General features: G+C 38.0%; 1 protein-coding gene across 3 annotated transcripts in view; it reads left to right on the top strand.

The window, feature by feature from the left end:
- Window positions 1-1,385: 1,385 nt before the first annotated feature.
- The window catches only part of sbno2b (strawberry notch homolog 2b), a 60,487-nt gene continuing 35,198 nt past the window's right edge, over window positions 1,386-26,674 (top strand). For all 3 annotated transcript variants that reach the window (XM_006800375.3, XM_006800376.3, XM_035911911.2), the window contains exons 1-4: window positions 1,386-1,557; window positions 16,086-16,312; window positions 17,004-17,092; window positions 25,352-25,475. In XM_006800375.3, coding sequence (XP_006800438.2) covers window positions 16,205-16,312; window positions 17,004-17,092; window positions 25,352-25,475 — 321 coding nt within the window. In that variant the 5' untranslated portion in view covers window positions 1,386-1,557; window positions 16,086-16,204. The remainder of the gene's footprint in view (window positions 1,558-16,085; window positions 16,313-17,003; window positions 17,093-25,351; window positions 25,476-26,674) is intronic.

Genomic DNA, 26,674 nt, shown 5'->3' on the forward strand with positions numbered 1-26,674 from the left:
AGCTCTGAACTCTCCCACGGAGATAAAAACATTCAACTTTAATGTGCGCTGAAGGTTATTTCATGACAAAGATGCAAAATTAGAGCATGTTTGTAGAAACTCAACGGCTGGATCAATAACCTCACAAGAAGAAGGAAAAAACAGAGACATATACACCCTACATATAAGCATATGAATATCAAAAAACAACTGCATAAAAACATAGCAATAAATTTTCTTACATTTATGATTATCAGCAGTTTCAGGAGTAATACTTGGGATTGTGCACAGAATGTTGGTCCATGGAAGGGAAAAACTGTAAAATAGGTTAATTAATTAATATATGAAAATAAAGAATCTGATTAAATCCAGTTCTTAAAACTGTAGCTGAAACAAAACAAATGCACGTAGCGCCTAACAAGACCGTTTAAAGTGTCATACTTTAAGAATTCAGTTTTATTTATATAGCACCAAATCACACCAGTCACCTGAAGGCTCTTTATACTGTGTGGTAAAGACAATACAGTAACATAGAGAAAACCCCAGCAATCACACATGCCCCAATGAGCAAGCACTTGGCAACAGTGGGAAGGAAAAACTCCCTTTTAACGGAAAAATCCTCTTAAAGATCCAGGCTAAAGGAGGGTCAGCCCTCGGCCATTGATTGGTTGGGAGTGAGATGGGGTAGACATGACAAAAAGCACAATGTGGACCAAAAACAGAGATTAATAATGAATAATGATTAAATACAGAGTGGGTACAACCACGGGAAGTGAAAAGAGGTGTGAAAAAGAAACCCTCAGTGCATCATGGTATGCCTCCAGCAACCTGGGCCTCTTGCACCACTAAGGAGGAGTTTGGGTACCTGATCCAGTCCTAACTATAAGCTATATCAAAAAGAAAAGTTTTAAGTCAAATCTTAAAAACAGAGAAGGTGTCTGTCCCCAAAAAGGGAGCTGGTTCAACAGAATAAAAGGCCTAATATAACCTAATGCACACTTACATTAAGTTGCATATTGTTTAAACCAGTGAAAACTGTGTTTGTCTGTATTATTTATTTTTTATTTATATTGGTTTATTGTAGACTTACACTTGTTTTTAAAACTATGAAATATTTTTTTTATTTATCAGATAATCGATCTGAATTTTAGGCATCTGCATACCTTTGACTGAGCTGCTTGTTATTATTAGGTAGTATTTATTTCTTGGCCAGCCGTTTATTAACTTAGCTATAACTGCTGAGCGCTCATTTGTCACCGCTTTATATATTTTGTCTAACTTGACGCATTGTCTCAGGTGGGCCAAACGCTTAACTATTTCTGTGCTCTTCTGTTTTCTGTTCTCGATCAACAAGCAGAGTCCTCGAGGGATCTGAACGAGCGGCTCTGTGTGTGACGACAACGGCGGAAATATTTTTTCGCTGTTCAAAATGGCAGCGTCTCAATCAGGAAGTGGAGAAAACAACTACGAAGAATAAGTTGGATAAAATTCCCTATTTCTGTTACTTTGACGCGAGTCTTCGATCAAAATCAGGCCGTGAGCTCGGGGTTTGGTTTGAGAATAGGAAACACGTCAACGGTAAGTGTACTTCGATTATATTGGGAAAATGCGTGCGACACATCGGCAGTAGCCTTATAACAAGATGCGTTCAGGGCAGCCTCTCCTAGGCGCGCACGTTTTTTACGACGGGCTACGCCGGCTCTTCGGCGCCTGGTCTGGATTAAACGAATGGGACGTTATCGATATACATGTAATGTTATGAAACCCATGGAAGTTAGGAGCAAATAGAACACACATAGCGATGTTAATTACTTCGTTATGCTGTGTTCGAGAAAGTCCGGTGGCTATCTTAGCTAGCGTGTTACGGAGTTACACGCTATCGCTTTAATATTAGCCAACCAGCAAGTAATTTGGGTCAATAAAAATTTCCATGCTATCTTTATCATTTAAAGAGAAACAGGTAGCAGTTGCTACAAAAACTATTTTATCACAAATCTGGACAAACTGATATTTTATGTACTAAACTAGAGTGTATTCTCTCTCCAATAACATACAAGTGCCAGGTATGTTAGTGCAAAACGAGCATACCCAAAGTCGGAAAAAGGCTATGAGCTATGCTACCAGAGCTAGCACAATGAGCTATACAAAGTATGGTTGATTTTAGTGAAGTAAAACCAGTTATACTTTGCCTAATCGTTGTTTTCTTGACCAGCAGTCGTACGCGATTTTCCGGCAAGAAAACAAAGCATATTAATTAGAAATATTCAGAAGCCAGTGTTGGTTTGTTTGTTACTCCGTAATAGATATGTCGTTTGTCGTTCACCAAGCTAACAGTAGTGGCAGTGATACTGTAAGCAGAGCTTTGGCTGTTTTCCTTTGTGCTGCTTGAAACCAGTGCGTCCACTTTTATCAACACAAGCTGTATTGTCAGCTTATTTAAAAAATGCTGCTTACTTTCATCGCGTAGGTGTACACCCTAACTTTAGTTGAATTACAGGAGAGGGAACAACGCCATTTAGTATAATCTCAAAGCAAGTGGAGTTAGTTGAAAAGTACTGTTGTTCTCGGAGACCTTGGGGAGATGTTGCCCCAGTTTGTACATCTAATGTATTAATTAACAAATGAGACAGACGAAAGGCTGAAAGTTGTAAGCGTACTTGGTAACAATAAACTTTGTGCGTGTAATACATGTTTCCGCACACTTCTTTTTCATTATATGATTATGACGTGTATGTACCACTGTTAGGAATGTTGTGTTTGTCAAAGAGGTGGCTAAAGTATGCGAGTATTCTGTGCCAGGGTGCTTTCAACTTATTATAGTAGAAGAGTTCGGATTAAACACGCCACTGGTCATGTCTTCCACGAATTTAAGCTATATGTTTAATACAGAAAAAAATCAGATTGATGTGGCTGAAACCAAACACATTGGAGCGTTTGGATTTGACTCATAAGGAAATGAAAATGGCTCCCACATAGCTGTCCCCTCCAGTTCTTTCCTGCAATTTTCGCTATTTGGTTTCCACTGTGTTTCTCGCCTGCAGCAAAGGCTAGTCGAGCCCTATGCAAGCCTTGACACAGTAGGTTGCCATGGTGCCTGGCTATTTTTCTAATTATGTCATTCTCCTTTTGTTGATGGATAGTATTTGGTGGCTGCGAAATGAACAACATGCTAGGCTTTTGTCACAGTTTTAGTCAAAAATATCTAAACCCCTGCGATGAGGTCAATGGACTTGGTGTTGTTTGTTGTAAAATCCCTCTTGCAGCCAAATCTCCCCCACTCTCCTGAACTTAAATGGAAACAGACAGGGTTTTTTTTTTTACTTATTATATCACCTACCCAGCAACTTAAGTACTACACTAGAATATAATGCTTTTACAGATACCCATACATAGAGAAAAGTGGCTTTGAATTTAAGGAAAGTTTTGTTGGTTTGGTTAAAACAAATAAAGTACCAGTTAATCACTCATGTAATAATAGCTACTTTTAGTAACCATGCATACCAGGCTGTATTTTAAGTGCGTGTATATAAAAAAAGGGTTCGCATGAGCAATAACAGTGGTTGAGCTCCACTTCTACTTCTGTGTGTGTTTATGCTGAACAGCTCCCCTTTTCTAATTTTCCTCTGTGCCAGACAATTGATGGCAGTCTGCCCTGCAGGGACTCTGAGGGTCACTGCACACTAGATCTGTTGGCACCATGTTTAGAGCCTGCAGGAACTACAAAGATGACACACAGAGAATATGTGGGTGTTTCACATAGCAGGATTAGCAAGTTGCATATGCTTTAAGACATGTCCTCTGAAATTTTTACTATTTTTAAATAGTAATGTATGTTCAGGCTTTGTTTAACGCAAGAGTATTAAACATGCAGTACAAGGGTTGCTAAAAGGTCCAGTAACATCCACCGGATGACGTTGGAAAGTTGTTGGAAAGAGTATTTTGAATGTAGATCAAGACACGCTGTTTAAATCATAAAATATGAAAGCTTTACATGTGAAGATTTTACACTTTAAAAAGTAACTTGTAAACTGTAGTGATTGTGCAAAAACTGTATATTGTAATTTATCTGTAGACATAACAGTCTGCTTATTGTCTGGTTTGTAAATGAAGTGCTCATTGCATGACAAAAACTGAATTGAAAGTAGACCTTCTGATGTCAGGAAAATTTTTAGGGGAGAGCAGTAAGGGATGTTTTTCACTAATTGCCTATGGTTTCTGCTTTTAGAAAAACTTACCTATGACTCGGGTAAAAGTTTTCCGAATTTACTTTACGTTTACATGATGAGAAATATTTGCAGGGTTATTTTCATGTAGATTATGGTTTTAAAATACTTTCTGACTTGAGATGAAATTGGGAAATTAGTTACTCCTGGTCTTATTGGTTTGGGGAGCTCAAACAGCTGTGATGCACTACTAAGCAATGGCTCATGCCCCCCACTGTTTGTGATTTGGCCTCCATTCTCCTTCAGCCCTTGTCTTTGCTAGCTTGTTCCCCCTTTCTCCAATTGGTGCCAGTGATAAATCTCATTTATTGCCTTTGGGTTGATTAGAGTGAGAGTAAAAATGTGAAGTGGAGGAGGGGTATCGGCCCTAGGTAATTCGTTTGATTCAGTTCCTGCTTTCCTGGAATCTGGGCTTCATTAGGTAATAGTTCGTGTACTAAAAAAATATAAATGTTTGGTGAGAGGAGAGTGAAAGCACAAGTAGGAGTTGTTATGAATATGTGGCAATGGGGCTCACCTCTCACACTGTATTATGAAACAGCCTTTTATGATAGGCTGTCTGAGTATCCCCTGTCCTCTTTCCAGACCTGGAGCCCATGTGGATCTCTCCCAAGCCACATCAGAGGTTGGTGCGACATGACTGAAACGCAGGAGAGCATAACACTCTGGCATGCCTCGTTGCTTTACTTTATGATTTTCTGTGGAAAAAGTGTGTCAGAAGACTTCTAAGAAACTCAGACAATGATTTCAAACTGGGACTCATCCAGGAATTAGATACAAGAGAAATGTTAGTCTCCACATAGATTGATAACCGAGTACAGTGTGTGTCAGTGTTTCAGTTATCAGACTAGATCTATATCTAGCTCCACATGGCAACTAGGGAAGAATAAGAAGAGTGGTTAATTAAATGCCAACATACAACCTAGTTTGTGAATTTTTTTTAAATGCATGAAAGGAGATTTGAGGTGTAATTATTTTTTTTTTAAATGAACAATTTAAAATAATGTGTTTTTATGTCTGCTGTTGACCCTTGTTAAACGAGCACTAGGGCTGCCAGGATTAGTCGACTAGTCACGATTACGTCGACTATTAAAATCGTCAACGACTAATTTAATAGTCGACGCGTCGTTTGAAGCTTTGTAATATCCCAAAATACGCAGGAATAAGTTGTAGGATTTAAGAGTGTAATAACGGACTAAAACAGAAGATGGCAGCACTGCATGTACAAGGATGCCAGCTGCCGCTAAACGCCGAAGAAGAAGAAGCGGTGTCCCAGAATTCATAGCGCGGCCCAGCTCAGTTGTCAACAATGGCGGCATCTAGTTAGTTTTAATATTACTCTTATTATTCTTTCTGGGTCACAAAATAAACGATTAACATATTTTCAGGCGAGAATGTAGCTGTGTAAACCTCAAATATCTGCTCAGTTTATCAAGACACCACATATTTTCAAAAGCGCTCCGACGTTTTCGGAGACGTCTGTTACCCACCAGCTAGCTCGATAGCTAGCCGGGGGCAAGGCTCTCTAGAGCCGGAGAGAACACCGGACTCCCGGCAAATTGTTTTCAAACCCACCGCCGTCTTTCGCTACTCAGGTTAAACATGATATATAGGTCACTTAGATAACTTAAAAATGTTATTGTTTGGCTTTTTTTTAGTATTTTATTGGTTCCTGATTAAATCGGTTTGGCTGAGATTTTTACACAGCTGAATAAACGTCAAGCAGATTAAACTCCATCGAAACAATCTGCAAATGTCATTAAAATTGAAAAAACTCTCATCTTGTCTTTATTTTTAGTTAGCACATACCTTAAACACTTAAAGCTGTAAGCTAATGATAGTTATATAAGAGCAGATGCATGCTGGTGCAATAAGCATGATCTGATTAGTCGACTAATCGCAAAAAAAATCAGTGACTAGTCCACTATCAAAATAATCGTTTGTGGCAGCCCTAACAAGCACCCTACTGTGTTTCCCTGACATGTATTAAACCTAGTCCTAGATTCAAAAACTTGTTCAGTCGTGTACAACTAGGATTAGTTCATGTCTTGGTAACTGAGCCATAGAGTTTAGACCTTTTAATTGTAAGTATAGTAGTTTCAAGTGAATTTAAGATAAAGTTTTTATTGAAATTAAACATTAATGCTTCTTTGCAAGTATTTAGAGGTCAACTGATACTGGCTTTTTGGATCTGTTGCAGAGAATGATTGTGGGAATAAAAAATAATAATACATAATAATAATAATAATAATAATAGTAACCGGTATTGTATGTCAGGGATGCATCCTGAAAGTCGAGGACTCAAACCATCAGTCAAAGATTGCTGAATATACTTAGTGGACCATTCGTTGACAACATGCTGCATTGCGGTTGAACGTTAAGAGAAGTTGAAATTGAAGGTGAAGTGAAACTCTTTTACCTGCAGAGGCTTTCCTTTTAGGTAACTTGTCTGACGTTAAGTTTAGTGTTATGGGAAGTTTGAAACCTGTGTGTGTGTGTGTGTGTGTGTGCATGAGTGGGTGAGTGCAAAAGAGAGAGAGGAATTAACGTTACCAGTAGCCATAGATACTTTGAAGTTTATGCCAACAGCAGTGATTAATTACTATAATCCACCATAAAGTTTCTAGATATGTAATAGTATCAGCGAAGCCTTCAGTTATGTGTTGTATACTAGTTTTTTCTGTCCCATAAGAATGGAAATAACAGGCTCTGTCATGCAACTTTATGATGCTGTTTCTCTTCCTGCCCCTCATTACTGCAAAGTTGTTCCAAACATTCAAGGTTACCAGCTAGTAAACTAGACTACAGACACAGTAGCATTTCAAACCTTAAAAGAATTTAATGCAAGAGCTCAAATTTCGAACAAGTGTTTGGTGCCTTTGTGCTTAAAGGTTAGCTTCTTTAGTCATTTTACAAATATGTTTGATCCCAACGTCTAAGGTTTCCCAAAGTTGTCAGTGTGAGTAAATAGTTGTCCTTCCGTAGTAGAGTGACACTGAATTTCCAAGAATATATAATGGGTCTAACAATGAAGGGGAAAAGAAAGAAAGACTTGTCAGTCTGTGTGTGTCAGCTTACTCCGATGCATAGCTCAGCCACTTCAGTTTCATGTAAACCCTGAACCAAATTTTAACCTGCTTCATCCTGCGGTAAGTGTATTTGTACTGTTGGCAGTAACTTAATTACTCTTGTCCTTAAAAAATGTCTCAGTTAATGTCACTTGACATCATCCAGTTTGATTCATGTGTATGTGAATGCGTGGCTTTGTTTTTTTGTTTTTTTTTAAGTGAGGCAAGTTAGAGTTTTCCTTGTTTTTAACATATCTGTCACATTTTATGAAGCAGTGGCAATGGTGGAGATGGAATTTGTGAAAAGACAGAATGGATTTGGAGTTATAAAAAGAATGGATTATGGTAAACATTACTACTTACTAAAGTAACACATTGCAGTACTTTACCGGAACTGCAATTGAATATTGTCTAAGTAATGACATAATACAAGTTTTTGAAATTTTTCTTTTATTGAGCATTGTGATAAAGATGGCAGTTTTTTGTTTATTCAACTTTTCTTCAAAGATCCCCCACCCAAAACATCCTTGACATGTTAGCTTTTTCTGACAGAATTTGCACTGGGCCTCATATTCATTATTTAAATGAGTTCCACACAGCACTTTTCATCGGTTGTAGTCATATTTGGCTTTGCATGTTTTCTCTATTGTTTTAGTTTGCATTTTGTCCTCGGTCTGTCTGTGCTCTTGTTTTTTCTCTTCTCTTTTCTCATTACCCAGCCAGTTTCAGTAGATGACTGCAATTCCCGGAGTCTTGGTCTGCTGAAGATCTGTTCCTATTATAAGGGAGTTCTTCTTTTCCACTGTCGCTGAGTGTTGATTGTTTGGGTTCCCTCTATAGTATTGTAGGGTTTTTACCTAACATTATAAAGTATGACACATAGGGTTTCTGGATGGGATTACTTTACCATTTTATTCTACTTCAGAATCGTGTAATGCATGGTGACACTTTAAATTTAGATATATATTATTGCTTTTTCACCTTACTGTCATCTTACGTTTACACAGCAGATCAAAGCCGCTCTGTGCAGTCTCTGCTGGTATCTGGAACACCTGAGCACAATGTGTTATAAGGTGTTTCATGTTCCTCGTATAATTTTTCTGTAAATCTCATAACAGTGTATGCTCTTTGACAAGCTGTTCATCAAAATAATCTGTAGTAATTAAATAAAGAGCTTATTCTGTGATGGGGCCACCAAATTGCAACTTTAATTCTGACCGACTCATCTGGGACTTGTCATATCATACAGTAGGCACATGTTCTTTGTAATTATTTTCAATTTACAGTAATTTGGTCTTCTGATCACAATGATATAATTTTTTGAACATGCTTTGCCTGTCTGATTTATTTTCAGCATGGCTTGTTGGTTTCAAGTAGTGTTGTTCTAGAGTATGAAGGCAGCCTAGTCAGTGAGCCAGCTCCTATGTGAAATAAAAAGGATGAACTGAAGTTTGCAAAGCGACATAGACAGCCAAAGATACACTCCTGTGAGCTGTGCAAATGGTGCAATATTTTCATGGCTGCCAGATAACTGAGGTCAGTTTTAGTGGAGCAGAGAGTACTGTCTGGACTTGAACGGTGTTAGGGCACAGTTCACAGTCCAGACTATTTCGTTTGCCTGTGCTGTGTTGTTTGCTTGTGAACCATGCATCTGGTAGCTTTTGTTGGGTGTTATGACTGACTCTCTGAATAACCATGGCTGAGAGGGGTGGTTATGGGGGTGGAGATTCAGACGCATTGAGCCAGCTGCCTCCAATCAGCAGCAAAATCTCTTTGGAGTTCAGACTGGGTGAGAGGCAATAGCTAACGCCACTGGCTTCCATGCATAGGATGGAGGTGGAAAGAGGAATGGACGTAAGGGAAACTGGGACGTGGAGATATATACACCATATACTGGGTTGCCACACAGCAGGAGGAACTGTAGTGGAAAAAAGAAAACAACTGGGCATTGCTCGAAAGAAAGGAGTTAGGCATAGTGCAATAATCATAATATGTTATTTTTCATATTAAAATGCAACATTAACTGAGAGGAAAATTTTAATACAGCAGTATATATCATAAATGGCGCAAGGAACAATATTTTAAATCAGCCAAGACACATACATGATGAAAAAGTACACTGGCTTTGCTTATATAGGTGTGAGTAAAAATCCTTAAGAAATATCACAAGAAGCAGAGCTTTTTTTTTAAAAAAAAAAATTGTTTTAATATTTTTTTGTGGGGGAGTAAAATAAGCTGTTGTCTATTCACCTAAAAAGTTTAACCAGAGTAGTCAAGGCAAAAAAACTGCGCAACACTAGCATACGCTATCATCCTTCTATTCTGAGGAAATTAGATGACAGAGGAAAACGGGGCAAAGAGGCAGCTAAGTGGATCGTTCTCTCTTTGATCAAGTCAGCCTTTGATCTATTTCTGGTGAGCTGGTGGTAGAAGTAGAGGGATTTGCTCCTAAATGAGTGCCATCAGGCAACTGTAAAGCATTGTTTTACTCCTTTTTTGCTCTTTTGCTCTTATTATTATCCAAATTGTTTTTGCCCACACCTTTTTCTCTCTCCGTTCTCTCCCTGTTCTCCGTTATCGCTCCTTGTTCTTATTTACCACAACAAAGCCATCCTCTCACCCACAAGAGCTCGATTAAGTTCTCGCTTTAAGGATAAATTACTTTAATGTTTCATTCAGCTTGCATTTGTGGCCACAAAGATATTCATCATCCTGGCAAAATGGTGCTGAATAACCATTTGGAGTTGGTTGATGAAGATGTAATTAGGATTAATTGGTATTCACTTGCAAGCAGCGAAATCTGTGAACCCAGCCTTTCATTTAGAGCAGACCATTCAAATAAATGCCCATTTGTTTTATCAAGGTGTTCCTGTGTGCTGTCCCAGTCCGTAGAGGCTCTTTGATAAATATTTGGACAAGAGAAATGCAGTAACAACAGACTCCTAAAACCAAATTTGTTTCCATTTCCCGACTTTGATAAGACAGCTGATTCAGTTACACCGTCATTCGATCATTATTCTCTATCCAGTGTCCTACTCAGTTACTGGGCTGTTAACAGTCCCTTTACGGCAATGCTGAATGGAATTTCCTTTCTGGCAGTGGGAACCGGGAAAGATAGGTAGCTAATGTCTGTGTCCTTCCATGTATGTGCTTAAGGGCTTGCGTCATGTCTGTGCATGTGCACACCGTGTCAAGTATGGACCCTTTGTGTTGAAAAAGGTGCTGATTAATAATGTAGGCTGTTTTGAATGATGGCATCCCACGTTTCCCTGGGAAGTAACTTGTTCCTTTTATGAATATTTCATCACAGCAACTAATGAATCCAGCCAGTCAAGCCAATCATAACCAGCCAACAGCCCCCTTGCTGCTTTGGTGTAGTGTAGCTGGGCCCTAATCATTTCTAACCTGATTACTGGTGACGCTGATGGACTCAGATGGGTCATGAGTAAGTGGTGTACATTGAATTGAATGTTTGTTGTTATCCAGCTTGTTAGCAGTAAAGACAGAGACATACTACAACAGTATACAGAGTGATAGATGCCAACAGAGGGCTGTCTACATATTTCTACAGTACCTGCAATAAATGTGCAGTTACGTTTTTTTTTTTCATGAATCCATTTTTTTACAGACCTACCGTTTAGTCAAATGAGCCCCTGGGCTTCACCTAAAAAGCACTGCTGCAAGAAACATAAAAGGGCTATAAAGAGATGCAAAACCTGTCCCTATGTCCTAGGGACTGTGTAATGTCCCTATAAGTCCCTAGGACATATAGGGACACCACATGACAACTGTGATGTGGTACTAGATGGGAAAAGTAGGGGACTTTCACAAGTATTTGCCAAGGTGCTTATTGTCTCATGTAATGTCCATGGTAACTTTGGGAAAAACAGACTCATGTGAAATAATTTTAATTCCTTTTTCCTGGCATTTCCACTCATAGATTTGTCCACACTGGTACCGCAGTGACCTCAGAGGTTTAGCATCAGCTGTGTCTCCTCCAGACTGGTTCATCTAGTACTTTTATGCACCTTACTGAGTGCATAGAGCACTTAACAAAAAATCTAATAAATATATAGCACGTACAAAGGCGTTGAAAAAATTGGTTGACATAATGAGGTTTTGACACCTTGTGAGCCACAAGGAGCTGATTATGCAAATGTGGTTAATGAATGAAGCACAGCTGAACTTCTGAATATTTCCCGTAACCCTACTGAAAAGAAAAGATGATATTAGTATGATTTGAAGTAAAGGAATGCATATTAATGCTACAAGACGGGATTAACTATGGTGGGTAAACTGCATAACATGGGATATCATTTATTTACTTTTTGCACTGGTCTTGGTCTTGAAAACAGGATATGGCGCATCTGAGATATCTTGTTTTCATAAAGGAAGACATTTATATATTACTAGACCGAAAAATGTATTAAGATAATGTCTACAGAGTTACTTCATGTAAAGCATAGAGCATGATTTCATTATGAGTCAGGAAGAGGAAAAAAAATCACTGTTTGTGAAATTCTGATTGTCAGTATCAACACTCCACATGTGAGTTTTCATTTGTCAAGTGAGGTGGCACACACGCGCTAGGCAGGGTGGTGCTTCTCCTCGTGAGTGTTAATCGTGATTTACCAGCTTAAGGAAGTCACACTTCCCTGGATGATCTCCATGTGCTCTGGCAGCCACAAGGCCACCAGCAGTCAGTCAGCTAGTTCAGTATATGCCAGACTCCCTTTTCACTGTCATTATTGGTACTTGCAAGCTGATAGTGGATGGTGTAACAGGGTGGTGGTGCAAACAGGCAGGCACATATCATGTCTTGGAAATATTGTTTGTTGTCACTAAATGTCCACATTTGTGAAAGGGCTGTTTGCTTATGGCAAAAATCATGCCTATGAGTTTTTCTGTCAATCCTGTGATAACAGTTATGAGTAACACGATAACTGAGAAAAATCATGCTTTTGCTAAACTTTTTAAATGGCCAAGCAGCAGCAGGCACACATGTCTCAGGAAAGCTGCACAGAACCCACCGAGAAGATAGAGTGCCCCTGCAGGTTCTCCTTTGGAAATATTGTTATGACTTTTACTTCCTTTATCTATATCTTGTTGATTAAAGGCTCTTTTTGAATTATCTTGGGTGAAACGGTGAGTGAGTTGGACTTTTAGGGAATTGCCAAAGTGCACAACTGTAAAGAAAAAATGGTAACTACATTTATTACATAAAGCAAAATGCAAATTTATGGTTAAACAATAATCGTATATAAGATATCTTGTTTTCACAATTATTAGAAGCCAAAATTATATTTAAAGAAAAATCACATCGTCCTAGTTTGAAGCCCCTTAAGTTAATAGTGTGTGGATTTGTTTTAGGTTTTAAGGATTTTGCAAATACTGCAGATGAAGTGGCCTAATTTGTTTTTAGTGAGCTCTTGCATCAGACCACCCAGGAAGAGGGAGAGAGATGGACTAGGAGACTCACATGGGAGAGGGCTGCACAAAAACCAGCAGTAACCTCTGACTTAATTAACAGATTTAAGAGATTACACTGCAGAGTGCTTGCTTTCACTTGCTCTGTTACATTTGTAGGACATTAACCTTTTTTTTCCCCTTTTTGTAGCGCCCTGTACCTTTAAAAAGGAACTGCATGAATTGTGTATGTTGAGGAAACTCCTTGTGCCCCTTGCATTACAGTGGACATTTTTTGTTTTCTTCTCACTGCCCACTGCTGCCAGCCCTCTTCCTTCTGCAGATAGCTCTCTTCATCACACCCCTCTTCCTCTCTGCAGGAGTTAGGAGTAGTAGGGGGGTTTTCTGTTTTCCGGTAATGAGAGACCTTACAGGAAGGGCAGATCTGGGACCACAGTTACAATGATCAGTATTGATTATCCTCTGGAGCTGTCTGGAGGGAGAAGGGGGGACGAGGGACATTTTCTGTTGCTAAGAGACAATAACTGGCATGGTACTAGTCGGTGACATGGGTTTAGGTGGTAGGGGGGACAAGAAACAGGGCATTATGGGAAGCAATTCTACCTTTTAAATCAATGAGAAAATGCATTGGTGGACTTAGGGTAGTATTTGAAGATGAAGAGGGCTATGGAACGATGGAGCTCCTGTCTGCTAAGGCTAACGAGGAAGACTGAGTGGTTCTAGCTATCACAATTCTTGACTTAGATCAGTGTGCTAGCTAACAAACATCTACTATACTATGATGTTAGTAAGGAATTACATAAATGTAGTAACTGTAGTTTCATGGACATCATTTCAAAACAGCAGAATTCTAAGTGCTACATTGTCTGACATCTAATGGTTAAAAGCAATAAAAACTGCTATCTGCTAGCCAAAAACCTATGCAAATGGACACCTGTGCAGTACCATAAGGCCCGCATGTTTCAGCAGAACGTTGGTATCGGCCATGTTAACTGATACTATCAGCAATTAAAATGACATCATTGTAAGCAGGCGATGTTTATGTGTTGTGTTACATCCATTTTTTGGATGGCTAAAAGTAGGATAATGAAGGGCTGAAAGAGCTTAAAACTGTGTTTTTATAATAAAGATTTCTTTGTTTCCCTGCAACAAAAGGGGATAAAAAAAAGAACAAAAATAAAGAAATAAATACTTCAGTGTTGGGCATTGGCCAAACATGATGGAGCCATAATGTTACAGCTGAGTTAGTGATGCTGAATTGGTTAGGAAATTGAATGGTGCACAAGAAGTGCAAGCAAAACCAAAGCGTGGCGTGCACTAGGAGCTGTGATGACACTTTTGGCATGCATTTGCAAGCACTGTCCTTACGTTGCTACACTAAGTAGATTTATGCAACACCAGCACTCCCTTGCCTTGTTTTTGTCTCCCTGCTTTGAATTGCACTTTCTAGGGTGAAATCCGGCCATACATATTCAAAAAATATCTAATTTCCTTTCGCTTCAGACCTCCTGCCTAGGAAATTTGCCAGTTGGTTCTTTGCATTGGGCTTCCCCCCCATTTGTTTCACCTTTATCCAGACAGTATCACACAGGCAGCCCGAAGTGGAAAATGGCCTCCCTTTGTGTGTATTGGCTCTGCTAGTGGTGACTATCTTGGGCCAGGCCTCTGTCTCTGTCACATACACTGACTTGCACACACTCGGACACACAAAGTCCTCCTTATTTAGACCCTCATGAACTCTATTAGGATTTATTACCTCAGCTTTGTCCCCAGTGAACACGTCTGGTCTGTGTTCCAGATTGGGGGCAAACTGGAGGAGGGAATGAAGGAAGGACAAGGGGAAGGAGGGTAGCAGTTTGAGTAGTAGTGTTTCTAATGTAACACAGACATGCTTTGTAAAGTGCTAAAACATTGGATCCCATCTGGTGAGATTCATTAGAGATTTGTTAGGCTTGTGGACTTTAAGTAGCAAAAAACTGACTTTAGTTTTATATATTGTTTATGTGATCTAGTTGGAAATCGCAGTTTATGGATTTAGATCCCATATGAGAGAAAATAGGTTCTCTAAAATATACAGAGATATTATACTTGATATTAAATAATTTAGCTAATTGAGCCAAAGCAATTATTGTGCTGTATTCAGTTTTGCAATCGCTCAAATGCTTTTCCATTCAGGTTTTCCCTTTGTTTATTTTTGTAGCTCTGTGTGTTTAAGATTGACAATCTTAAGGTATAGGCTTTACAGCATTTTAGGAATCTGTCTGTCAAGACGGATATACCTGTCATTATGCTGCATATCTACGAGTTGAGTTGTAAGATACACATATTTTACGACATGAAAGGTCTTGTGAGTACACACCATTGGTGGTTTTACTGGCTGGAATTTGGCTTTGGGGGTTACTGAATGTGTAAGCACTGGTCCTCGTCCAGCAGAGAGTCTGACACTCGGCGGCAGAAAGCTGTGCCATTTTCTGTTAATTCTGAACATTTGTTATACAATAATAAATCAAACCAATAAACACAACTGGTTTAAACATAATTTATTATAATTGATTTTCTTTTATTTATTTTTGGACCACCATGTCTGTATTAAATACTATTATGTTATGTTTGTTATTTAGCTTGTGCTCATTATAGGTTTATCCAGCGCAGTGCACACTGCCGTGGACCTCTGGCCATGATTTTAATTGGTTCTGTAATGAATGTGGAATCTTCAGTGATGGATGACAACCAGCTAATGAGGACTGTCCATCAATAAATATCTGCTCAAACTCTGCATTATGAATAAGATTTGAATTCAGTTTGTGTTCTGACAAATGTAGCAGCCCTAAAATAGAAGGCCAATTGCTTTTTAATTTCTCTTCATATTACCATTTTTATCATATTTTGTAAATCATTTTAGTGCTTTATGACATATTTGAATTTCTCTCTATTTTTTCTCATAAACTGGACTCTGTTTATATGGCTATGCCAGACATAATAGTCTTTCTAAAACATATTTTTTATGGCATGGTTTTATGCATGGCGTTTGTTGAATAAAAAAAGAACAAAACTAAAATTACAAAACATGTATAACAGTCAGATTATATAAAATGGGGTTTCCATTATAGGCTAGTCTAAGAGCCTTTTCTCTGTGTATCCATCACTGCAGTTGCACATGGACCAAATACTTCAATTTGAGATGTTGTGCTTTTTTATTGCTGAATCTGACTTTAAGTAAGCCATTAAGCTCACAGTTTCTGCTGATTTTCATGGCTTATTTATCTTTACACCATCTTCCTTGATTTTATAATTACCATATTTGCAGCGAAACTGCTTGACAGCTTTTTTCTTGTTGCTGTCCTCTTCATTTCCAATATGTCTCATCCATTCCTACTCTTTTTTTCAGGTCATGGACTGCATTTGCCCTTGTTAAAAGCTCTATTTCACACACAGCCAGCACCTGAGTGGTGGTCGGAAAGTCCATAGTTTAAGTCGGCTGGTGGTCATGAGTGAAGCTGTGGTCTGATGCCAACCCTCACCTCAGCGATGGCCATGGACGGGGAGAACTACCTGCATCCAGAAGGCCCTCAGCTGGACAACAGCTTGTTCTCTGTAACCCCCACTAGCATGGAGGTGTGTTTGCATTTTTATATATAGGCCTATTTGCATAACCTCCATAGTTTTTCTTCTTTTATGTTTCACTTCTTTAATATTTTTCAAAAAGGCAAAATAGATAAATAAAAGAGCATGTGGGTACTATTTGGAAATGTGTGGCATTTTGCTGCAAATGTAGTTGGATAATCACTTGAATTTTGGTCCGGATCATCTTAACAGATCCAAAAGATTGTGTTTAAATACATAATCAAACAATCACATTTTCTACAGAAAAGTAAATGATTCCATTAAAAAGCGATGAAAGCAGGCTTCCACCCTTTTCTGCTGTAATGGGATTATGATTGCTATTCCTGAGAATTTCTTTAAAAAACAAAAACAAAAAAAACCCCACCATACGTGAAACCGAAACTTTCCACCTCTCTAGATTACACTAAGGGTGAATGTTATTGAATGCTGTTGAAATCACCTATTAATGGATTGCGCAACTACAGTGAAACATTTTGAAGTCATTCCCAGGCTTTCTTTGGCATCAGCTGCAGTATTCACTTCTTGGTGGGGTAAAGATGGGATTTATCTAAACAAAGTATTTTGTTTTTAGTATAACACATAGCAAAGTGCTGTTAATAGCATTGACTATTTTTAAAATTTGGACCAAGAGGAGAGCCTTTCCTGTGTGTTAAAGTGTCTTTTTTTAATCTTTCTTTTTTAGAGTTCAATATTTCCCACCCCCACTGCCTGGCCCCTCTCTTCTCACCAGAGTGGATACAGCATACACTGCCCTATGCAGTCTGGAAATCAGTAAGTTACAAGCAGTTTACAGTATCTTCAAAGTGATTGCTCCATAACAATTACCATATTCTGTAGGGGTGTAGTAGCACATGTATTTCTCTTGAACTATTCAGAAAGCTGGGTTGGGTATGAAATGCTGTTTGTTTAATGTTCCCTGGGAGCCTAACAGTTATTGCCAGAAGACTATTTATATCAAGCAAAGTCTACCCAGGACCTTTTGTCGATGTTCTAGCTGTCTTTTTGGGTTTACTAGTTTATATGAGTTAATTATGAATATGTTTTATTCTTTTTAATGGAAACATTTTTGATATTTGAATGATTTATTTACATTTTCAATGAAAAAAAAGATATATTTATATAGTTATAGATATATAGTTTCAAATGCTGTTACACCCCCAATGTTAAGCATTCAAAACAGGCAGTTTCCTGGTTTCCAAGTTTACACATGACCTGACAAAATGCACTAGCAGTCTAGGGACTTAAATTATTATAAATTTTTCCTCATGTTGGTGTATTTGATCAATGCATACTTCCCTGAGACAGTGACATCCACATAGCACACAATCACTTCCACACATTTAAATGTCGTCAGTCAGAATGACATTTATATGTGTGTATCCTACAGCAATACATATAAATATAAAAAGAGCAAAAATTGTGAAAGATTTTTTAGAATTGGTCGAATATAGCTAGATAAGTGTATGATGGTGCTTAACCTCCTAAGACCCGAACTTTTCCATGGCATGCATTTTTAATTTCTCTTTGATATTTAGGCATATAATGTAGAGCAAAATGTAGAGCAAAATTTAGTATTTTGGTCTAGACGACCCAAAATGTGATGTCCTCATATGTGGACGCCAGGTCCTAGGAGGTTAAACTCAGTTATATATGATTTATTATTAATCGGGTAAACTTGAGGGAAACATTTGTATATATTTGATAAGTATAAACCTTTAGGATTGAAAGAAAATGGATACACTGGTCCACCTTTACATAAAATTATCATTTAGATGCATGTAAAAGTGTCTCAATGGGCACATAACTTTTGAAACCCCCAAAGCTGATTGAATGTTTTTTTTTTTTACAGCTGATCACATTCGTATTCTAACACTCAGCGACCAGCTCAGATCACTGGGCAGGTCTTCTTTATCAAATCTCTTTCATTTCCCGTAGTGAGTGGCCCAGTGTCAGCCTTAACTGCAGGATCTCTCAGTGCTAAATGAACGTTTTCTCCTAAGTTGTGCATGTATAAAGTTAAACTGGAATCAAAGGGCTGCGTAACGTCTTGTTTTTGTTGGCAGAAAGAACCACAGTCGTTATCACGAACTGCACTCCATGCATTTAGCCACAGCTGTGCACTCAGGAACATTTTGACATTTTAATCTGTTAAAGATCAGGTGCACTTTGTATAAGCACTCTGATATAAAAGGTCATATGTACCGTTTATGTATCTGTGCAGTATGGGTTAGCATTGTTTTTAAGCAGAATTGTTTAATTCTATGATACATGCTAAATATTAGAGCAGTCATTATGGTTCTTTCTTGCATCATAAAAACTATCTATGATAACTATCAGGGTCTTAAAAGTGATATCGTCTTTAGGCTTTTGCTTTAACCAGTCCAAACTTAAAAACTATGTGCATTAAATCTGAGAATTGAGTGGGCTTGTATACAGTATCTATTTTGTGATTCAGTGGATAGTGACTTGTTATTTTAAAGATGAATTTAGTCATCACCAAGATTGTGTCATATTGAAGATAACTGAAGAAGTCTTTGTTAAAGAAGTGGTGTTTTCTATTGTTATTGCTGCCAGTGCAGTGCGTCTTTGAAAGTTCAAGTGCCAGATGACGTTGAAAGCAGGGTCTGTGGTTTTCAAGTTCACTCAAAGTGGAATTTTCTGACATCAAGTTGCGTTTACAACACTCTTATCTCACTCTCTGTTTTACAATGTACAATACAATCAAATTCACAAGGGGTCTGTGGTTTATTGTAAGATTGGTTTGATTGAATTTCAACCAGTTCTTCAGTACTGTGTTTTGAGGACCCCTCATTTGAGGAAGTCTTTGCGTACTCTCAGTTTTGTTTTAGAGTGAAGTGGCTGACTGGTTTTTAGAAGAACCAAGTCTTTGATCAAGAGATTTAATTCACGTTAATCATTTCACTTCAAAAATTATTCAGTCCTGCTCCTAGTTTATTTAATGGCTCGGTATCACTAAAATAAAAATAGACAAAGAAAAAAAAGTAACTACGAAAAGTTAGTGGTTGCTTGATTATTACATTTAATTTTTCTTTCAGATTTGGTGACCAGTTTTAAGTAGTTGCAGCATTCGAGGTTGCTCGGTGTTTGAGTGTGCCTTCACCCTCAACTTGTGGGCGACCACTTTAAATTGCAAAGCAATTACACAATTCCCTTTGTGGGAGGCAACAATTGTAGTCCAACTCGGATTGAATGCAGTCACTCAGTTTGAAAATAATTTCCATCAAATTCATTAATGAAGATGAATTCATTAATTGCCTACACATTGAACTCAGTCTGCGCTGATCAGTGCATGTGATGTGCAATGTGTGTGTCTCTTTGCAATAGGGAACTTGGCTTACCTGGTTGTATTCTGATGCAACGTTGTAGAGTTCCTGTCTCCTTTTACAGTTAAATTACTGTCCTACATTAAGCAATATCACTACTCCACTATCTGCGGAGGAATTTCCTTATTTCCATTTCAGATCACTTGGGTTCTGACTGGACTCTTAATGTAAATAGTTTCTGTAATTTCTCTGTAGATGGAGCCAGAATTGCAAAAGATTACAAAAGATTGACGATTTTTTTTTGCCAAGTTATCACAGTTCATCGCTGTATTTCACAAACTGCTGCATGTAATTGCCAGCTTGACCCCATTTAATCTCAAACTGACTGCAGGCTTGCTCTGTATTATTGCTGTGTTATTGCTGTCTTCCCACACCAAAGTTACTTTGAAGATGGTAACAGTCGCAGTCGTGTCACAGTCGTGGTTCTCTGTCTTTAAAGCAACCATTTCAAAGGAAACAAGAGTTTCCCAAGTTTGAATGTGGCATGAGTAAACAGGACAGAGGACTAAACCTCCAGTTTCTGCATCTCTACATTACCCTGCTAATTTTTGATGTTCAGTGTGGCACGAGCCTGTGTGTGTTACTTCTTTTGAAGGATCCTCAGGTTACAGAGCAAGCTGCAGCTAAGTATGATTGACTTGCTCTGCACAGTCAGAATGAAACTGATTGGTGTCGAAAGCCCTCGGCTGTCCACTCACATTGCTACTGGGCACAAGCTGAGAAGTGAATAGCTCACAAGACCCCATTGAGGAAAAACATGAATGGACCAGTGCTCTGTTTACACAGATTAATGGCCAAGCTGACTGATTCTGACCCTGCGCAGCAGAAATGATCCTTATAAAGAGTGATAAAAACATCACCTAGATTCTAGCGACAGTTACAGCAGGAGGAAGTTAATTTTAGTATTAGAGCTTACTAAAGCATACATCTCATTATAGTAGCTCTGGAGATGAATTTTATATGAAATGTGGAGCACTTGAGAATATGTGAATTGTCTGTGATTAATCTGTGTGCTTTGGGTTGTAGAAAAACCAAGGCATTTTTTCACCCATTGGGAATATAATAAAATCTAGAACAATAGGAGTGTGTTTGATTTAGGGCTCTGTTTTGGCACATGCTCATCACTGGTGAACAAGCATTTTGTGTGTGTGTGTATGTGTGAGTGTGTGTGTGTGTGTGGGTGGGGGGTAAAGGGGGTACTGTAAAGGTTATACACTCACTTGCACCATTACCTACTTTGTATCTTGGCGATTTGTTATTCACTTAACTTAGTGGAAAGTTGCCGTACAGCATGTACTTTGCAAATGAGGCAGCATATTGCAGTGAGTTTTCCTGATAGGGCTTGCTGTCCACCTGCTTGAAGCAGGTTAACAGCTCAGCAATTCTCTGTTCTGTAATATTGTTCAAGCTGGTTGCCAGCAGAGACATTGAGGTACAGGCATAAGCTACTAGCTGCAATAGAATAGCAAGAATCACCCCGCTAATAATGCTGTATTTCTCAGTTTATCATTATCTGGCCTAAACATGTAGAATTAAATTATAAAGACAAGAAAAGGATAAATTAAGAGTCGTGTGTGAGTTCATAGCTTACCAAATAGAAGGCAACAGGTCATTCTCTCAACTTAAATTGATTATATCTACTGTCCAGCTGCAATTTCACAGAACTACTTCACTGTCTCTTAATTTTATCTATTAATTTATTTACTGATGGAACCAGCTATAAACCCCCAACATAGGTTATATGAACAAAACATTGACCTGTTAAAATTTACCTTTTTATTAACACACAGTGACAGCAGTCTTACCCTGGTATCTTTATTCAGAGGAACCATGTTTTTTGTCACAGCAGGTTGAAATTTTGGAAGGGGCGGTTTGCATTTGCATGTAAAGCTGTGAAATATGAAATGAACATTAGCAAAAACATTATCTTCTCTTGACAGTTTGTTGCACTGTGGTTTTGATAATTACAATTCTGCATGTCCCAGACAATGAAGAAACTTATTTGTCTGTCCCCACCCTGTATCCTGCTGTGTTATTTTTAGTCATATTGGTATCAACATCACTGTATCTGGCACTAAAGTCTAGGTTACAGAGACAGAGACAGCTGAATATTTGTCTTCTCTAGTTATGTGAAGATGGCACATCGTCAAGGCTAAAAATCAAATTCATAAATCCAATTTAAAAAGATCCAAACACAGCAGTTGCTGCATAGAGATTACATGGTATATGTTAGCTTATGCAAAAAAAAAGAAAAGAAAAATACAGTACGAATGAAATAACCTGTAGAGAGTCTTTTTGGAGAGACTTTAATTCAGGTGATATTATAGTTACAAATTCAAAATGTGTCATATGGCCAATCTTAAACTTTCTGTTTTTAATAGAGACACTCCCTAAGTGTGTCTGTGCATGTGTATGTGTGTGTGTGTACCACAGGCAGATTGTGGGTTGCAACTTTGTCATGATCAGCTCATCCAAGCAGCATGAGTGACTGATTGATATCTTTATCACAGGAAACCAAAGATGTAAAATAAAAAACATAACAACATAACACTTATAGTGCATACTTGTGCAGCTTTTAAATAATTTGAGTAATACCATGTGTAAATGTTTGAACTCTCAGTTTTTCACACATCTTCAAAGCCCTGTTTAGGACTTTAAATACTTTAATACACTCTTTACTTTGTTTTAGAGTTAAAGTTAGGTTGAGGTGTAGGTTTAGGGTAGGGTTAGAGTGAGAGTTGACTGTTATTCTTGGTGATAGAACCTGGCGGTTTGAGGTTCAGTAATGCATATATCTTAGTCAATGTCCTCACAAAGATGTGATTAAAGTGGCCCACACACATACTCACATAGCAGGTAGTCACTGTAAGGGAAAAACGGGAAACTGAGAACCAGTTTTAGAATGAAAAACTCCATTTGATTTTAAAACATAAGTAGAAACTAATTTTCTGCTCAGTTAAATATTTTTAAGTGGTTTAATTAACAGTTTATTGCAGGAATAATGGTTAGGTCTGCCCACACAGCTGCTTTTCCTGCTTTACACAACATATCAGCAATGTACTGCTAGAACACCACAGCCTCTTCATGTTTTATGGATTCATACATGTAGTGAAAGGATTTTTGATATTTACTCCAAAATTAGCTTTGACCTGCTGCCTGTCTTCTCTGCGTTATTTAGCATCTTTAGCACAGTACTACCTAGAGTCACACTGGAGTGTTTCCCAGTGCTATGAGCCAAAGTTCACTGCGGGAGATAAATTTAGAATAGAAATATAGATTAGACTAGAATTGTCCTTTATTGTCCCTTGTTGGAGAAATTTGCGTGTTCCAGCAGTAAAGTGACAGGCAGATGGAGCATGTAGATTTACACTACATTATTGAATATACGAATATACAATTAAAAAAAACAACAACAAGAAATAAGACACTGTATAACATAAGAAAAAAGAATACACTACAGTTATTAAAAATAGCATAGTCAGATTCAAAGAAATGTGCTTCCAAGTAGGATCCTTTTTTATTGTATTTTTTTAAAGCTGTACTTCGTGAGATACTCCTAAGAATCAGAGCAGTTGCATGTCTTTGTTTACTTTTTAATCTTGGGCATCCCGTAGATGTTGATAATGATCTCAGATTTTTCTATGGAAGAAGCCGAAAAGTTAGCTGTTAGCATAGCTTTAAATATTTATTTATTTATTTATTTATTTTTATTTCAGGATTAATTTCCAAAGTTACTGCAAGTGCCGCACCTCCATAGGAGTTTGCTTTAAGGATGATGCCTTAATCCTGAAGGTGTCAGCACTATAGTGAACCACTTTGAAGTTGAAACACATTCTAATGTTTAAATTAAAGAGTGTAGAAAATGACTATAGACTTTTGTACAGTCATTGTTTGAAATGCACATCAGGTCTGATCCTTTAAAGACCCTAATTATGAACTTCTCAACAAGTAAGGGGCACAGGATGCCAGGAAGTAATTTATCTGAAAACCTAATAATAAACATAATTCTAGCAAACTTGTAAAATCGCAATAATTGAAAGACAGTTGAGATAACTGCACACTAGAACAGAAAACCAAGGTGTGCGGAAAAGCAAAGTTATATATATTATTATCTATACACAGCTTCAGGCTATGTATGATGAGATAAAGAGTAAGTCATTCAGCTACTTTAGCTGAGAGACCCTCACTGGCTTTGTGTTATTGGAAGGCAGCTTATGCTGTCCTGCCAAGACTTCTGTTGTAATAATATCACACTCATATCACTGTTTGCTAAGGGGATTTCCAGTGTGGATGGTTGTTACTATTCACGGTGTTTTCTGAGAACTAACCATGTTCTTTACCCTTTTTTTTCTCATTTATATTTATCGCCATGATTAATCTGTCTTTTTCCATTGTGTAGGCAAACTACTTGTTCTCACACTAACTCCCCATTTACTTGATTGAGGAAAAATAAGTTTAACAGAGACCTCATTGTTGTCTTGTTTTGTTTTTTTAAGTTAACCTACTTATCAGCAAGACGCCCCTTTCTTCCGCAAAAATTTAAGTGAGAAATCGATGGCTGCATAAGTAACCAAGTGAGAGAATTGGTTATATAAAACAATAACCAAGATAAAGATAACATATTCTCAGCAAATACTGAATGTGTGACCACGTACAATCTCAAATATTGAATATTTGGCAACATGTCGTTTTGTTGTTCATTAATAAATCAGAGGAACCATGTTTCCATAGTTTGGTTTCCTTATACTGGATTAGGACTGCCCTTTCATCCCCTTGGTGTATTTTGACCTTAAATCAATCAGGCGTGCTGATCTCTGGCTTGTAGAGCCAAATCCTTTGAATAGATTTGGACGTCTCCAATCCTTCAGTTCTGAGCCCTGGAACATGATTGGGTGAGAGGAATATGGGATGGTCCTTTTATAGTTCCACCTTTACAAGGGTTTAGTTTTGCTTTCATTTTGACTGTGCTTTTACCACTCATAGACTAGTAAGCTTGTTGCGTTATGATGACTTGTACTCAGGAAGAAACTGAAAATATCTCAGGAGTTCTATTGGACAGTTTCAGATATTAGCACAGGGGACAAAGTGAAGGTTGTTATTCGGGAGAAATGGATCTTTGAAACGGGTAGGAGCTGCTCTTATTCTCTGTACTTAGACTTTCTGTTGATGGCTCTCGCTTACCCTCTGGGTTTTTCTTATCTTGTCTATCTCTGCCTGTCTGTCCCGAGATACATGTTTAGCTTGTTTCTTTTAATACCTAGTGCCTGTTTTTTGTTATTATTTATTTACTAAGACAAAGATTTCAAGAGTTACAAGAGACTAGATTGGGCTTAAAACTAACTTGAAAATGCCATAAGGGAACAAACTGAAAGTGTTACGCCTTCACCTGTTAGGCGTGTCTGGAATTTTAAAAAAATGTTTTGTAACGCAGTATTATAACTTTAGACCATTAACTTTTAGTTAGACAATACTAAATAACAAACAGGACCCGGCACGCTTGTCTTGGAGTACTTTGGTGTACTACTTAAATGTCAGCTCCACATGTCTGCTACTTACTGTACAGGTATAAAAGCCTGTGAATTTTGGCAGCTTTAAGGTGTTTGTAGCTGAATGAGTATAACTTTGTTATTATTTGAAAAAGCTATGTGTAACAGTTAAACAGACTAAACTTTGTCTTTCTTTCTAGGCAGTACCACTTAAACGGCAGAGCTTTCACCAACATTCCAGATATGCAAGTGGATATGTACCCGGGAATCTCTGACATGGACTTTCCCAGCCTCAACTTCTCTAGGAATGGAGAGTTTACCCAGGTTGGTTTTTATTTAGCACTTGTACATGCTGATCTACAGATGGTCTCACCGGAACAGTTTTTATTTCACAAGTCTTTGGAAATCTACTGAAGAAAGGGTGGACAATTTTTCCAAAAGATGTTCCCTCATTTGCTGGATTTGTGATGATATTGGAATGGCTTCAAGAATCAGGATGAAGATAGTCTTATAAATACAGAAAGATGTATTTGTCTTGCAGTTTTGTTTTGAGTTATGTCGTTTATTTGTTTTGTCTACCACTCTCATTTACTTGCTCATCATAGGGAAGGACCATACCTCCCACTCACCCCTTTCATCTTGCCTTTCATGTGTATTAAGTTGAGCCTTAATTTACCGTAGGGAAACCTTATTAAAGCCTGGTGTTGTCTAGACGACTGCAGCAGCACCTGCCCAATTCCTGTCAAGGCATGTCATTAATAGGAAGCTATAATTGTGTGATCCTCTCTTCTATGGTTCTATGCCTTTAGAAGTCGGCGTTTTAGTCATGCTTCAAATCATTTTACAAATATTAAGCATCTTAGAAAGTCCTGGAAGTTTTTTCAGCTACTGTGAATTATTTCAGTGCCTGTGAGACTATGCTTAACTTGGACATTCATTCAAAAATGGGAAATACTTAAACAGGGGCATTGAAGACACAGACTTCTACCCATACCCATTACTTTGCATCATTTGCATTTTTTATTTCTACTTAGTACTTTTGTGTCCATTCAGCCAGTACTTTATAGCTAGTATTGTATGAACAGGAGCCATTGTAATTGCACAGACCAGTGAATTTCTAATCTTAATCCATTTTGAGTTTATGAGTGTCATTATGGAACCACATTAAAACACAATATGCTATGATGATGAGTTTTAAAGAAGAGAGCCACTAACTAGAGAAGGCGTAGCTGTCAGGGCTTTCCTTAGTCCAACATAAAGCCAAAGCAGCCACAGTGGTGGCTCAAGATAAGGGATCCTTGCTTTGCATATGCATTTTTTCTATAACATATTTCCTCATTATGTCCCTACGAGGCTTTACCTCTTTAAACAGTAGTTCCAATAAAAATGTAGATAATGCAGATTGTAAAAAATAATAATGTTTTTCAATCCTGGTGCATAAAATACACTTCTGGACATGACTGTAATTAATTGGACAAACCTATCTTTAGTCAGAAGAGATGCTGGAACAGCTCCTTACAGTA

Source organism: Neolamprologus brichardi, chromosome 23 (genome assembly GCF_056152115.1).
Source record: "Neolamprologus brichardi isolate AB-2024 chromosome 23, ASM5615211v1, whole genome shotgun sequence".
NCBI lineage: Eukaryota > Metazoa > Chordata > Actinopteri > Cichliformes > Cichlidae > Neolamprologus > Neolamprologus brichardi.